At 35.7% G+C, this 16,681-nt stretch overlaps 1 protein-coding gene across 2 annotated transcripts in view; it reads left to right on the forward strand.

Annotated features, from left to right (window-relative positions):
- Positions 1-14,921, forward strand: part of srgap3 (SLIT-ROBO Rho GTPase activating protein 3) — an 88,968-nt gene extending 74,047 nt beyond the window's left edge. For both annotated transcript variants that reach the window (XM_039689239.2, XM_039689240.2), the window contains exons 19-22: positions 3,514-3,694; positions 6,212-6,361; positions 6,603-6,912; positions 9,620-14,921. In XM_039689239.2, coding sequence (XP_039545173.2) covers positions 3,514-3,694; positions 6,212-6,361; positions 6,603-6,912; positions 9,620-10,057 — 1,079 coding nt within the window. In that variant the 3' untranslated portion in view covers positions 10,058-14,921. The remainder of the gene's footprint in view (positions 1-3,513; positions 3,695-6,211; positions 6,362-6,602; positions 6,913-9,619) is intronic.
- The last annotated feature ends 1,760 nt before the right edge of the window (positions 14,922-16,681 follow it).

A 16,681-nucleotide genomic window follows, 5' to 3' on the forward strand; every position in this document is an offset into this window, starting at 1 on the left:
CACACCAGGCTGTGGTGTTTGGTGAATATCATGATTGACATCCAGCCAATCAGAGTTGTGCCCTTTAAGCAGTGTGCATCCTTATTGGCTGGTGGGCTATGAGGAGATAAGAAAGATGAAAACTGGCAGCACTGATTCATAAAGGGTTATGTGAGATTCCAAGTCTTAAAAAAAAAGCCATTCCCTCTGCTTTTTTTCCTCTCCCCCGCCTCACCCTCTTAATTTCTCACATATAAATGATAACAATGTCTAGCAACGTTTCCGTTGCTATATTAAATGAAGAAGCAGACGGAAATATCTCTTTCGGCCCAGTTTCAGCAATCTTTGCGCTTCATCACTCTCTTTCAGCCCCTGGTTTTCTCTGCTTAATTGCCTCCTCCTTTGGCTTTTATCAGTTTGTTTTCCTTCTCTCCCTTTCTCTTGCACACTCTTTGTTCAGGGTGAGTAAACAGGTCTCACAGGGCTTCCTGCGCCTGCTCCCTTCATTTACTGATTGATGGAGCTGCACTCGCTCGCTAACCCAAAACACCAGCCACATTGCTGATACCATCTCACGCATACAGCATGCTACTCATTAAAGAAATCCTACCAATTTTTTTTTTCATTTTCTCTAAACCAGTTCACCCTTTAACTAATGAATTAAGAATTGGTCTTTTTTATTACAAAAAAATAGAGCATTGTTTGATTTTCTATTTAAAGGTGCACTTTCATCCCACTTTAAGGTGCAGTAAGCAATTTCGGAGTAACACTCTTGATAAACACCCTCGCTTCATTGCTCCGCCCCCAAAATTAATGAACACGCAATGCAAGTGTGGACGTCTCTTTATCATAGGTGAAGCCAAGATCAAACGACAAGGAAAGTTTGTTGTTAGTCGCCAGCTACACACCAGCTCAAGACAATGACACTTCAAACTGTCCTGTTACAATAGCTAACATTTAAAACAACAGCATATCCTGGTTCTGGTACTCCTGAATGGAGCAGAAACAACACAACCTTTGCATCTGTTTTCAGGCCCTCCCGCTTAGGTCCCTCTAGTGCTGAAAAAGCTTGTCTAATATTACCACAAGTCCTATAATCCTTCTTTTTCAGTGATATTCCTCTGAGCTTTTTTGTAATGTCTTTCAGCCATCTCTCTTTCTACAGTCTTTCTTCAAATCTCACGCTCGCTTCTCCCTCATCATGAGTGGACACGCCGCCTACTGCTGATTGGCTACAAGTGTGATGTGGTGCTCAGTCCGATCCACTTTCAGCAGTGTGTCTCAGAAATCGCTTTCTGCACCTTTATAAAGTTTTACACATAAAGAAATGATTTCTACATTTCCTTTCCAAATGTTTAAAGTCGGCATGAAAGGAAAGTTACGAAATATATCGAGTGAAACAACTTTTTGAACAAGAAAAAATGTAGGGCGGGACAGAAAAAGAAATTAGGGGCGAGACTTGATTTTGTCCATCGGGAATTGATTAGATTGTTGTGGTTTGCAATTGCTGTGATCTCAGGTTGTCCTGTTGTCAGGTTTTCCTGTCCTCACACTGAAAAACACATCAACAGAGGCAAGATGTTGTTGACGGGAAACTATTTTGATTAAAGAATACGATGGCACATGAATTAAAAAACTACTGCAATATTCCATAAAAAAGGAAGAAATGTCGATTCTGATTTCATCGTGAATTTAAAATGGAGTACATTCAGATAATGTAAGTGACCTAGCGGGCTATCTATTTTTAGTTAAAATGTGGAAGGCTTCCTTTACAAAAACAGCCTTTTGCTGTTTGCAAACTGTTTTTTGTTATCCTATTATTTTAATTTATCTTCATAATCATAAACCGACTGCTTTGTAGCTCAAATAGTTCCACTGTTTACTTCTTCTCATTCTTCTGGTGATTTGCCTATAGCACCGAATTAATCAGAAATCCTGCACATTCACAGGAAATACCTTACTTTTGCATTGAAAAATAAGGTGGATTATAAAAGACAAATTGTGATTGAATGACCAGCCATGACTTGCAATTTTGAATTAAACACATACTTCAGGATAAATGAACCTTCCCTTTGGAGCTCATCAGCTAAAGCCCGCCTTATGCGTGACTCAGGACTGTTTGAAGTCACAAGCTTTAGCTCCAAAACATCGTTATCTTAACTTTCCCTGTAACCCTCGACACATGCTGAGAAACCGCAATCAGATTCTGAGCTTTCAATCCAGCCAATCAGGTGCAGTCACAATGGAAACAATCAGACGACATACAGAATAGCAAAGGCTGATTTTTTTTTTCTCTCTCTCCATTTCCATTCCTCCTCTTTCCTTCCACTTCTGTGCCATGCCTGGATTTAATTTCACCCCTGGGTGGAGACCCTAATGAAACTGATTGTTTTTTTTTTTAGTTGACTTGGAGATTTCTGCCAAGCGCTGATTTGCTCTGTATATCTCCTTAACCCTGAATGACCCCACTGTCTGTTTGCCCCTGGCAGTGTCTGGGGTGTTGGGACGGGGGGTGAAGCGTGAACTGGTCTGTGGTCATATGATGGCAGTGGTCACATTAAATGGAAGCTGGGTGCAGATTTAATAGGATTTAGATAAAGTCCACTTTGCATTTTAGTAGCCTGTATTAGAACTGCGCCTGTTGTGGTCCTGATGAGATCATATCCTCTGATTTGTAAGACCATAATGTGATGAAGGTGAATATTTATGATATGGAATATGGGGTCTATTTGAGAAATAAACTAACATACAATCTTTTGCTGTGCATGAGCCTGTTAATATTGAACTGTATTTTTGTCTTAGCAATATTGCATTGTTCAAAAGTTAGTGTTGTTCTTGCGTTGAAGGGACATTTTGCATTGCAGTGTTTCATGTTTTTTTTTTTTTTGCTTTGATTTGCCTTGTTTTGTTGTTTCCAGAGATTTACAGCAATAATTCTATGGATTTTGCAGTTTTTATGTTGAAAAGTGACATTTTGTCAATCGATGCTCAGTAGCCCCCCTCCCACCATGTCAAAAGGCATTGATCTATCTATCTATCTATCTATCTATCTATCTATCTATCTATCTATCTATCTATCTATCTATCTATCTATCTATCTATCTATCTATCTATCTATCTATCTATCTATCTATCTATCTATCTATCTATATATCTATATATATATATATATATATATTTATAATGTATTATATATCATAAAGTGTGTGTGTGTGTGTGTGTGTGTATATATATATATATATATATATATATATATCCAATATTTTGGTCATTCCAAATAAAATAATAATATATATGTAGTATGTGTGTGTGTGTTCAGTGTTGTGCAGTAGTTTTGCATTAGGTCTGGATAGTCAAATTGGAAACATGTTTGGACATGGTGTTTGTGTGTGTGTGTGTGTGTTTTGGAGAATGACAGATTTGAGTCTGTTGCAGTGCTTTGAAGCTCTTTGAAAATTTGTTGACATAATTCTCTGTGCAAACATGCTAATGAGCCCTAGTTGCACTGTTCCTCTCTCTCTCATACACTTACAGAGGTGGAGCAGATTGAAGCCATTGCAAAGTTTGACTACATGGGTCGGACTCCTCGAGAGTTGTCCTTCAAAAAAGGTGCATCCCTTTTGCTGTATCATCGTGCATCTGAAGACTGGTGGGAGGGCAGACACAACGGGGTTGACGGCCTCATACCCCACCAGTATATAGTAGTACAAGACCTGTAAGTAAATAATTACTTTTTTAATACAATTCATTTTAGTTATTTCATTATTTGGAACGTAACACAAATGTTTTTTTTACTATGGACATGAGTGGTACCTCATTGCAACTTGTTAAAGAAAGTTCCTATTATTTATTTTTTTGAGTAAGACTTTTAAAGTTTGCATCGAGAGTGATCAAATTGGTTTATTTGACCTGGATTATTTATGGTCCAGGGGGTCTATTACAGAAACTAGCGTAGACTTTTGACAATCATTGTTAACTTATCCAGAAAGCAAATCAGTCATGTAGTGTACGGTATTCCAGCCTTAAGTAACCACATAGCAACATGCTAAAACTAATCAGAACATCTTAGCAACTTAGCAGTTGCACAAACCACATTTTTGTCATAAAAATGTAGTTCCTACTATATGCAAGGGAGTCTTGGCACTAGTTACAGGACATTCCAATGCATGTTGCCTTGTGAACGTTTTGCCCTCTGGGTAATATATGACTAATCAGACAGCGAGGCCATCTGGCCTGAGTTCATACCTTAATAGCTTAAGTGAGAATCAAATAGTTCTCGCCATTAACACTTTCCACTTTAATTAAACTTTAACAGCACTGAGTGGCAGTTAAAGAATGCTCTGAAGTCTTTGGCAAGGGCCTTTGCACTGTATAAGCTTAATTGTGTTTCTGAAGTAGCAAGCATTAGCGGCATTCTAATGTGCTAGGCATGCATTTATGTCAAAGCCTGTTGTGTGCAGTGGGACATGACATTTTTCAAAATGAAAGTGAGCTGATAGAAAGACAATCTTCTCTCTTACTTTTATAAGGTCTTGAGATGACATGAAATTGCAGTGTCCTTGAGTTGGTCATATTTATATCAACGGCTGATATTAACTGTCCTACCGCTGTTTCAGTAATTACTAAAATGATGACATGCTCATTATCTCTTTGTATGGTTTAACTGATGTCAGTTTGATGAATGAGTTTATTAAAAAGGGTCAATCCATGCCCCATTCCTAATATTGTAAGATATGACAGCAGCAAACAAGGAAAATGGAGGTTGCTAAAATGAAAAGAGGATGGAGACAACCAGCTGACAGTTACACTACAGTGAAGGTGGGAGGAATAACCAAAATCTTTAACACAATAGTTATTTTTGCTGTAAATTCAACCCCAACGTGCTTTAAACACAACATAGCCATATGATGTTTATTTTCAGTAATGACTTAAAGGGATAGTTCACCCAAAAATGGAAATGATCCCATAATTTACTCCCCCTCAATCCATCATAGGTGTTTATGACTTTCTTCCTTCCACCAAATACAATCAGATTTATATTTAAAAAATTCTGGCTCTACCAAGCTTTATAGTGGAATTGATAGTAAACTGGGATTTTGAAGCCCCAAAAAGTGCATCCATCCATCATAAAAGTCATTCATACAATTCTGAAGCGAAGCGATGCTGGTTTGTAAATATAAAATATATGCAATGGAAAAATATCCATATTTACTGTATAACTTTATAAACTGTAATCACTGGCTTCCGGTAACAGCCGTACGCGAGTCTAGGTCCGGGGGCCTAAACTATCCCTTTAAATGCTTAAAAAATGAAAGATACACAAAGTCTGGGATTTAAATATTTTGCAAACTGCGTTAAACATTTAGTGAAAAGCCATACCAGGGGAATGAACAATGTTTGAGAGGATCAGCTTCTTGTTAATGGCAATGGTTTTGAAATTAAGTGTTCAACAAGCATGTACTTCAGTGCCAAAAGGCAGTCAGTAAACAGGACTGCTGAAAGATTGCATAATGAAACACTTGGGCTGTTGACTTTTTCTGAGACTTTTTTTTTTCCATGAATGTGACGTTCAACAGCTTCAGATTACCAAACACCTTCTGCTGTCGTCTCCCAAGAGAACTGTAAAAGCAGGCCGAGAACATGCTGTGAAACTGTGATCAGTGGATGTTTGCTTGCTGTGGGCTGAATGAGACATGAAGTGAGAGGGATGTCGAGACTGCTGGGACTGAAAAATAAGAAACCAGAGGCTTGTTTCATTGCCAGCTTTATGTACATTTTTTGTGTGTGTGTGTGTGTGACAGTTTAGCCGGTGAGCATTATGATGTACTCTAAAAGTTGACTGTCTTCATGATGTCTTCATGAAAATTCAGCTATGCCATCACAGGAATACAATTACAGTATTTTTAAAATATATTCAAATAGAAAACTGTTTTTTTTTTTTTAAATATATTTCACAATATTACTGTTTTTACTGGGAGACGAACTAGCATGTTTTAATTTAAGTAACAGCACAAAACAATTACAATTTTAAGTGTACTTAGTTTATATATCCTACATTTTAAAATGACTTCACTTATATAATCCATAAATTTGCCTGTGGTTTTGTTTTCAAATTATTGATAAATAAGTCTTTTATTTTTTTTTATTTTAATTATTTAGGTCTATTTGTTCCCTCATAAGCCATCAGTGGTCTGAAGAGAAACAAAAAAGTTTTTTGTCTCTTTTTATTCAGGGATGATGCGTTCTCTGATAGTCTGAGTCAGAAGGCTGACAGCGAGGCCAGCAGTGGACCTTTACTGGACGATAAAGCCTCATCCAAAAACGATCTGCAGTCCCCGTGTGAACCTTCGCATGATTACAACTTTGGCGGGGTCATGGGCCGGTCAGTGGCTGATTACACAGAATTCGCTTGTATTTATTTCACAAATTTTCAGTCTCAGAAAAAAAAAAATGATGATCTGAATTATCATGTTTCTCCTCACAGCTTATTTACTCATCTTTTAAGGCTTGTTTGTCACATGAATATTTAACAAAAATCATTAGACTGTACTGTATTTGCAGTTAGCTTTGAGTGTGACTGTCGTTATTTAAGCTTGTTACAATCTCATTGTGTATTTCTGCAGGGTTAGGTTGCGTTCGGATGGGTCTGCCGTTCCTCGTCGCCGCACTGGCACTGACTCTCACAGTCCTCCACGAGACACACCGCCACGGGCCGCAGCCTGCCCCAGCAGCCCACACAAAGTGGCGGTCACTAGGGGCCACATAGAGAGTCCTGAGAAGAGACGTTTGGGAACCTTTGGCAGTGCAGGAAGCATTAACTACCCTGAGAGGAAGGTCTATCCTGAAGGTCACCCGCTCAGGCCTGTTCCTGGAGCAACGAGACACAGCAGCCTTGGGGACCACAAGTCCTTGGAGGCTGAGGCTTTAGCAGAGGTGAGTGAGAGCACACTTTTTAGATTCTCATTCAAATTTATTAATGCGTTATTTTAGAAGTTTGATTTTAGAATCACTGAGAGACTATTATTGTTCTTATTAATATTTTGAATTAGATTTTATCTTTATACTTTGCATTTTTATTGTCTATATGTATGTATGTCTACATCGTTTTTATTAATTATTTCAGTTTTAGTTTAATTTTTTAAGGTAATAAAGTTACACTAAATGAAAATGAGTGATATAGTAAATCTAGCTGAAATAAAAAAAGTTTAAATTGTTGCATATATTATTTCAGTTATATGTTATTTCAAGTAATGAAAATGGGTAACGCCTTATTTTATGGTCCTTTTTACACGCTAAATGCAGTTACTGTCATCATAAGTGTATGTGTATATATATATATATATATATATATATATATAGTGTATGTATATATATAGTGTATGTATGTATGTATGTATATGTGTGTCTGTGTGGGTTTGTGAGAAATAAAATCACTATTTTAGGTATCATTCAAGTCAAGGCAGAGTTTTGTACAGAAAAATAATAAATAAGCACCATTAGTTATTCACAGAAGTTATTTTTGAATTAATTTGAATTAAGATTTTCTAAAATTCACTAATTTTCTATTAGTGCTGTCAAATCGATTAATCGCATCTAAGATAAATGTTTGTGTTTATATAATATATGTGTATTGTTTATATATATATACACACACACACACTTAAAACAGATTGTTTTTGGATGAGGCTTGAACTGTATACACATTTATTATATAAACACAAACATTTATGTTAGATGTGATTAATCACGATTAATCGATTTGACAGCACTATATTATATAGTGCTATATAGACATATAGCTCACAGCTCAAAGCTCTGATTTAGACAGCTCTATACAATCTTATTTAAATTACCCTGATTTAAATACATGATTTTTAAACATTAATGTCTATTGCTATAAGATCAAACATTCAAATATTTTCACTAAGTGTGCCATAAATCCCCTTTTATTTTGTACCCTTATAAATCAAAGCTCAAAAGGATTCAGAAATACTTTTAAGTTGTAGTCATGAAAGCTTTTTGGTCTTTCTCTTTGAGCCTTGCAATTAGCCTATAATTCTGTGCCTGACGAAGCTGGCAAGATTGAGTCCAGCAGAAACAAAGAGCTGGCACTAAAAACAGAGATCAGCATGAACGGGATAGGCTGGCACTGATCCATCTTTTTCATTTGCACACGATTAAATAAAGAAGTCTGTGGCACATGGAACAGTTAATGATCTTTTGTAATGGCCCCTTTGTGTCTACACTCACCTAATGAAAAGAAAACTGCTTATAGACATCTGAATACAGACATCAAAATGAAGGCATGATGGATATTGTTGGAGAGAAATCTGTTGTCTTGTGAATTGATAATGAATTATAATCCCAGACTACTGTACATGATCTAAATAACATTACTGCTTGATGTGTTTAGTTTGAGGGTGTGTGTGTGTGTGGTTATTGATGACGTCTGCTCAGTAATAAGACCTTGCAAGGTACTTTTTTTTGTGTGTGTGAGCATGTGTCTTCATGAGCCTTTTATCTCCCGAGCATTAAACTTTTATGGCATGCTCAGCTGCAAGACAGAACGGAGATGGTCGGTCTTGAAAGAGGAATGGAAAGCAGTGAGTTTATAGTCTATCAGGACGGCAGCGACGCTGTGTGTATATCAAACATAATCTGCCTCCGTGATATACTAGGCCGCTCCCGAAGAAAGTAAGATGAATCCCCAGGAAAGATGAGCGATTTCTAAGGCCATAGAGCACCATAAATACTTTCTGTGCAGAAAAACAACAAATTGAAGTTATCGATCATTTTCTTACAGCATGGTTCTTATTAGTGGTGCTAGAGGATTTAAACAAGTCCCTAATGCTTGACTTTGCTATATATTTTTGTATATATTAGAGCTTTCAAACGATTAATCGTGATTAATCGCATCCAAAGTAAAAGTTTGTGTTTACATAATATATTTGGGTGCACTGTGTATAATTATTTTATACACATAAATACACACACATGCTTGTATGTATTTAAGAAATATTTTCATGTATATACTGTATATAGATTTATAAATAATTTATATTATATATAAATATAAATATTTTATATATTAAATAATACTAATAATTAATAGTAATAATAATAATAATTATATAATAATTAAATAATTTTTTTTTCTTAAATATGTATGCATGTGTGTATTTATATATATATATATATGAAGAGTTCAGATGCAAAAGCCTCTAAATGCCATTTGAAATTTTCTTCTAAAATGACCATTTTTATCAAGCTTGTATATTTAAGTTCAGTAATTTCACTTAAATGACAATTAATAGGTAATCTTCATTGCCATTTAAGTGAAATTACTGAACTTAAATATACAAGCTTGATAAAAATGATCATTTTAGAAGAAAATTTCAAATGGCACTTAGAGGCTTTTGCATCTGAACTCTTTATATATATATATATATATATATATATATATGTACGAAATAATTATACACAGTGCACCCACATATATTATGTAAACACAAACTTTTATTTTGCATGCGATTAATCGCGATTAATCGTTTGACAGCACTATCATTATGTTAAAAATAGCTTTCATAGTGGTACTTCATTAGCTGGATTACATTCTATTACCTGAATATTTTTGTTACAGGACATTGAGAAAACGATGAACACTGCACTTCATGAGCTCCGCGAATTGGAGCGGCAGAACACAGCCAAACAAGCTCCCGACGTAGTTCTGGATACGTTAGAACCGCTCAAGAACCCAGTGAGCTCAGAGCCAGCGAGCCCCTTACACACCATCATGATCCGGGACCCGGACGCGGCCCTCAGGCGCAGCAGCAGCTCCACCTCCGAGATGATGACCACCTTTAAACCGGCGCTGTCCGCCAGATTGGCCGGAGCCCAGCTCAGACCTCCACCTATGAGACCCATGCGCCCCCCTCCCACGCAGCACCGCTCCAGCAGCTCCAGCTCCTCTGGGGTGGGAAGCCCTGCCGTAACCCCCACAGAGAAGATCTTTCCAAACAACGCAAGCAATGCTGCAGCTTCTTCCGCCAACTCGGGAGAGAAACCTGGAACCATGTAGCCCGCCGTGTGATGCTGCTACCTGTGCTGGTGAGGGCGAAGCGGGGCACGATGCTCCAAGTTCAGGAGTGCTTTTCTTTTCATTTTCATTTTTAATGTATTTTTTGAGCCTAGAAGATTTCGCAACTGAAGCCTAGTGGTCTGACGCGTTGAGCCTGGTTGTGGATGATGCGAGTTGAGTCTGGCTCAGGTGATCTCCTACATTCCATTCTGTTCTTCCCATAATTTCCTGTCTTCTCTGCGAAAGAAACAAAAAAAAAATATAAGAGTAAAATACGAGGAGAAAAAATTACTTTTATAGGGTAAATTTCATGCAACTGAACTGCATTATATAAAGTATGATTAAAAAAAATCCTTTTGTTTTTATATTATTATTAATTTTACCTCAGAATTAATATTAAGTTGTCCTTTTTGGCCTTCTGATTTTTATGTGAACTTTATTTAGAGCAAGATTCTCTGCACTGGTTGGCCAGAAGAGTTCTGTAATTCATTGGAGGACTGTTCTAAGATAAGCGATAAGTCCCTCCTTCAAGAACTGGACTGTACATATAATAGAACCAAACGGTCACTCAAAGACTGTCTAACATGGCCACCTTTGAGCTGTTGTAAATAGAGATATACTGTACTTGAACTTGTAATGCCTTTCGTTTGTAGAATAAGCGATATACATATAAGTAACAACATAGCCAAGCTGTAAACATATATGAGATGCAGAAAACCAATATACCAACTAATTTTAAGAAACCTGTGGTAAAAAATGTAGTTTTACTTGTATATAAAGTTTGGGTAGATTCTTTTTTTTTTTTTTGTACAGCCGAGGACATGACCAGGCAGGGAGACTAGAATGGCAAACGCTTTTACAACAAATGAGCAAATAAATAATGAATCAATAGTCAGTCTGAGCCATTAATATTATTATTAGTTTGAGGAGTTCTACCTTTTTCCCAATTTTTGGATCACATCAGTTTCCTAATTCAAAAAGCAGTTCTTCATGCTGAATTTATGCATTCTCTAAAGTTGGTTTTAGGGTATTCCTGTGAGCTCCCTCCATATTACTGCAAGCATCCATCAGTTACATTTGAATCCCAAAATATATACTCTGTCAACTGATTTTATGAATTATATGAATATGATATTAATTCTTACTAAGTGGCCAGTGTTTTTTTGACCTCAAAAGGGTGAATCAAACAATGTGTCAATCAATGCCATAGTGATATACAGTAAATCTAGGGATGCACCGATATAAAAATGTTGGCCGATATAGATAACCAATAATTCTTTATATTTGAAAGCTGATAAATCCAATTTCAAAATTAAGCACACAATTATAATGTTCTGATTATAATTTTATGTAGCTTATATGACAGACTTGTGTTGCACAGGTTCATTTAACTGTTATTTTCCTTTATTGAAGCGATTCCAATAATATTTCAAGCAATTCAAAACGGTGATGGCGAACAGTGCGCACCTGAAGTGTCTCATCTGAAGGAAAGAATCCATTATTTATCGGCTTTAATATATCAGCCAAATTTTAACAAATTTGAATTTTTTAACAATAAAAATGAACATATATCGACCGATACCGATATGTTGACCGATATATTCGGCATCCCTATATAAATCTTCAAAATAGGTCTAATTTTTTTATGTTCCCCCAAAAGGTGTTTTTTTTGTATATCAAATACAAAGTAAAGCATATTCCAAGTGTATCTAATACCACATTTATAAATCCATACCACTCTCCACGCGATTTAAAATATTCAATAACCCACACAAAAATGTCATAATACAAATATCACCTAAAAATAGGCCTCATTTTCTTATACAAAATATATTTTTATAATTTTTTTGTCTTGGCTTTGGGATAATCCAGACATCATGTTGTGAGATTCACCCAAAACAGTCTTGTTTATGTCAGATATATGGTGCAAAGCACTGCACATTCTCAGTGTAATGAATGATACATTTGTAAATACATACCGCTCTCTCTCTCTGGTGAGAAACACAACCCTCCTCCCAATATAAATTTTCAATAGCCTAGAGAAACCAGCTCCAACAAGAGAAGCTTCACTGCCCCCAATCTGTCATATCATCTCTGGTTCATCCTCAGCGTTACCCCTCCTCCCTGAGCTGTGCTTGAAGAGGGAATACCCAGTCGTGAACAAAATTTGCCCGACTGACCTAGATATCCACTTAAATGCACTGAACCCAAAGCTTTAATCTCATCTTCACCGATTTTACTTTTACAGTTTGCCTTAGGATTTGCCACTTCATGCAGTCCAACCAGAGTGACCGTATGCGAAAACTTGTGTAGCTTTGAAAAAATAGATTTAAAGCCATGCTTGATTTGTTACATCACGTGTCTGAGTTACAGTAGTCTAACATTTCTCGTTGTTGCCATGCTGATTTGCTCTTGCGTTAGGAGCATAAAAAAAAATTGTAAATCAAGACTCCATGACCTGTTGCTGCCATCTTGAATTTCCTTTAACAAATGGTTTGGCAAACACTGGTAATTAGCTTCTGTCTGAATTCCTCAGCATGAGCCTGTTGTCCGCATGTGAGGGAGATAGACAAGCACGTGCTTCTCTTTACCAATAAACAAAACTGTTCAAAGAATAATAGTGCTGCCTTTTCCTAGATACAATGCACTATATTCCCGAAACACGTTCACTTTCAGACTGGAACTGGGTCTGTAAAGGCTGCCTGCAAGGATTAGGCTCATCTCAGGAAGGGACTCTAATTTTGTTCTACTATCTTACCATATCACCTCCCAGTAGGCTCCATTTAAACGTTTAAACCACATGCATAAGGACTATTCTTCACGATTACTAGGACACACATCTATATCACTTCGGCATAATTACATCTGGATGGATGAGGGCTTAATTCAATTTACAGTAAGAAAACATGCAGAATATTACAATGCATTTAATAATCATCGTAGTCATCCTTCTGTGATTTGAAGTACAGGGTTTCACAGGTTGAAAACCTGGGATTCTTAAATTCCAGACCTTCGAAAGTCATTTACATGAAAGTCGGTAAAAATTTCTAAAGTGAACATGGGTGTTACTGTTCTTCTCAGACCAATAATAATAAACTGGCTAGAAATAAAATGTTATTTTAAAAAAATGGCTTGATTATATTTACAGTAATGAAGTAATGCAGAATTAATCATTCAATGTATTAAAGAGACTTAAAGGGCCATTCTTTTGTAATTTGCAGTATATGGTTTCCATTGCCATAGATAACTGGGAAATATCAGGGAATTAAATGATTTTCAGTCCTCGTAATTACAGGTATGCAATAGTTCACACAGGTATGCATTTTTTCTTGTTCTCAGCTGGAACATAAATTGATTGGCTAGAAATAAAATTCTGTGGAAATGTATGTATAATAATATACATATATTTTTAATATTGCTATTTACTACTAATATAACCTCATCATCATTTAAAAGAATAAAAATAAATGTGTGAGAACCCTTGCCCCTGGTTTTACAGACAAGTCTTAACCCTAGTCTAGACTAAAACGCATGTTTTAACTGAAAGCAATTTGCTCTGATAAATCTTAAAATATGTCGGTGCCATTGTTTTGTCTCAAGATGCACATCAGGAATGATTTTTTCGAAGGCACGCTGGCCAAATCCTGGCTAAATCTAAGCCCTGTTTGTGAAACCAGACCCTACAATACCATCTTAGTCTTGTTTAGTGTGGATTTACCAGATAAACCTTTCTTTACATATAAGGGCTAAGACAGATACTGCCCTCTGGTGGCCTTATTTGGCCTGTCCCTTCTCATAGTCTCCCTCTGGTGGTCATTGCTGGTATCGCTCATTTATTGACAATGCGCAGGAAAAATCTAAATTGTTGGCAGAACTTGAAGCTCTTTGGTACAAATGTGAAATTGCTACCACATTTCTGAAAGTTTTACAGCATATCTAGTCTTACTGTCATTCTAGGCATTCCGAACTCTAGCTTGCACTAGCAGCCATGCACCAAAGGTTCACATAGATCAGTGTGTGTTGAGAAATTCGCACCCTTGGATTTTCATACAATGTCGTTACTCGTGCTGTAATCATGCCTTTGAGTGTTATGAATTTAAATACTTGAGTATCAGACTTCTTCTCGTTCTTCTGGGAAGAACAGTGCATTATGTTCTCACATATCTTTGTTGTACAGCTCATCTATATACTGTATAGTAGCGCTTATGTAACAAGCCGATGTTTGATAATAAATGATATCGAGTTTACAGAATCTGCCATCCATAACATACTTAAATAGTCATGGCCTTTCAATCCATGTTGCGTCATTCATCTCTGTTTATCTCTTCTCTGCAAGTGAACGCAAGGCTGTGCTGTGAAAAGCGTATACTTTTGCTGTTAAGTTAAATCTTCTAATGCATTGCAGTATTTAAGACCGTGTTGGTCTGATAATAGGATGTTGTATGGTACTTGCACGATTTCTAAGGCACTTGGTGCATCCCTGTACTTAATAGACTGTGTGTGATGTTACAGGAAGTATGTTTTGGGAATGTATGCAACATTGGGAGTGTATTGTACGTATGCCACAGTGGGTCTATATTGTATGTACGCTAAGATAACAGGGAAAAAAAAAGGCTTTCTCCTTCTCTGGACACAATGTTCAACAGGACAAAAGTGCCGTCTGTCTATAGTAGTTGGTTGTGAAAACATTTGTCGTTTTTTTTCCCGTTTTTTTTCTCTAAACACATTTTGTCTAGTGATGCTGTTCTTAAATGAGTGTTTGAATGGTTGGATTACCCCTCTGTGATGTTATCCTACACCATCCCACTGTTCGGATGTGAACCATTCTTAAGTCCAAATAAATACTTTTTTTTTTTTAACCTTAGATTCAATTGTTGTCTCTTTTTTTCATTTTAGTTGAAATTGATTGATTATATGTCATATAATGCTTTTATTCATAATGCAATAATGCAACACAGATGAATCACAATTGCTTATCTGTTTGAAAACTTACAATATCCTGATTTTTCAGCCCAAAGAACAACAATTTTAATATTTTATAAACACATTCTTATTACTATACTCGTATTACTATAATACATTTTTAACATTTTAGAATATATATGTGTGTGTGTGTGTGTGTGTATACACTGTAAAAAATATTGTTGGTTTTAAATAAGTAACCTGGTTGCCTTAATTTTAAGTTCATTGAAAGGGAAAAAATTAGTTAATAAAATGAAGGAGATTAATTTAATCACCAGAAATTCAAAATATTAGGTGATCTGAACTACATAAATTATCTAAGTTGATTTGGCAAAAGAAAAAAATGTTGTGATTACAAATCATGCAAATATTTTTTACGGTGTATATATATATATATATATATATATATATATATACATACACTGTAAAAAATATATTATTTATATATTAAATATATATATATATTTTACTGTGTATGTATATATACACTATATATATATATATATATATATATATGTGTATATATATATATATAAATTATCAGTGTTTGTTACATTTTATATTTTTTTATACAAGTTTTATACTTAATTATGTGTGCTTAATTGATAAGTACCTGTGTCATATCACAAAATTCAAGAAATTAACAACATAATTTTCTTTGTGCAAATTAGAATGCAAATTTTTTTGTTCTAAATGGTTTTTGTTTTGTAACTTTACTATATGGTTCCATTTGCTTACAATAGTAAACTAAATGAGTTAACAAACTAACAACGAAAAATACTTTTAAAGCATTTATTACTTTTAATTAATGTTAATTTCAAAATGTACCAATACATTATTGGTACCAAAAGCTGCATCTGTTAGGCCTATTATTTAATCGGCCTGAGCTGACTTGACCTAACAATAAACAGTTTTACTAACTAATGTTAACAAAGATCAATAAATAATGTAACAAATATAATGCTCAATGTTAGGTAATGGAAGTTAATGAATTAGCCAAGTTTATCTAACGGGACATTATTGTGAAGTGCCACCATTTTTTTTTTAAACTGTAACCAGGACATGTTTTCGTGAGATTTCTCAATGTATTTACTGGAATGTAGTGCTGCACCTTCTTGCAGTATTGAGTCCGGCCACTAGATGGCAAGAGAACTATGGACTCTAGATGGTAGTCGAACGAATGAAGGCTTTGAAATATAGAACATTTTTGTATGGGTTATTATTTGTGACACCAAATGTGGTTAAAATTGTGACAATAAATGGAAACCATTAAGCCCGCAGTAAGTCTGGTGTCTTTCAAAGTGCATTTTAATTTTCTCTGAGTGCAAAAGCGAGATAGGCTACATGGTCAATCAATTATTAATTTTTGTCATAATGCTATATAGGCAGCCAATCAGGCATGAAGTGCAGATAAACAAAATCCCATATGTTACACCTGAGGGACTCTTAGTAAACAAGACGTAAACATGAACAATATAACTCTCATGTCCTTTCAGTCACTTTATTAGGCCTATATCCCAACATGCTTCTTTTAACGTCACACTTTTGTATTGCTTGCTGTTAAAAACGTATTGGTTTAGGCTATTTTACACTGTTAAATATGAACTTAAATTGTCACAAAGAATATTAAAGGCAGGGTTCTCAAGTCTCACGCATTGGCCG

This window comes from Pimephales promelas, chromosome 8, assembly GCF_988280905.1.
Source record: "Pimephales promelas chromosome 8, fPimPro1.hap1.1, whole genome shotgun sequence".
In the NCBI taxonomy this organism is placed as follows: domain Eukaryota; kingdom Metazoa; phylum Chordata; class Actinopteri; order Cypriniformes; family Leuciscidae; genus Pimephales; species Pimephales promelas.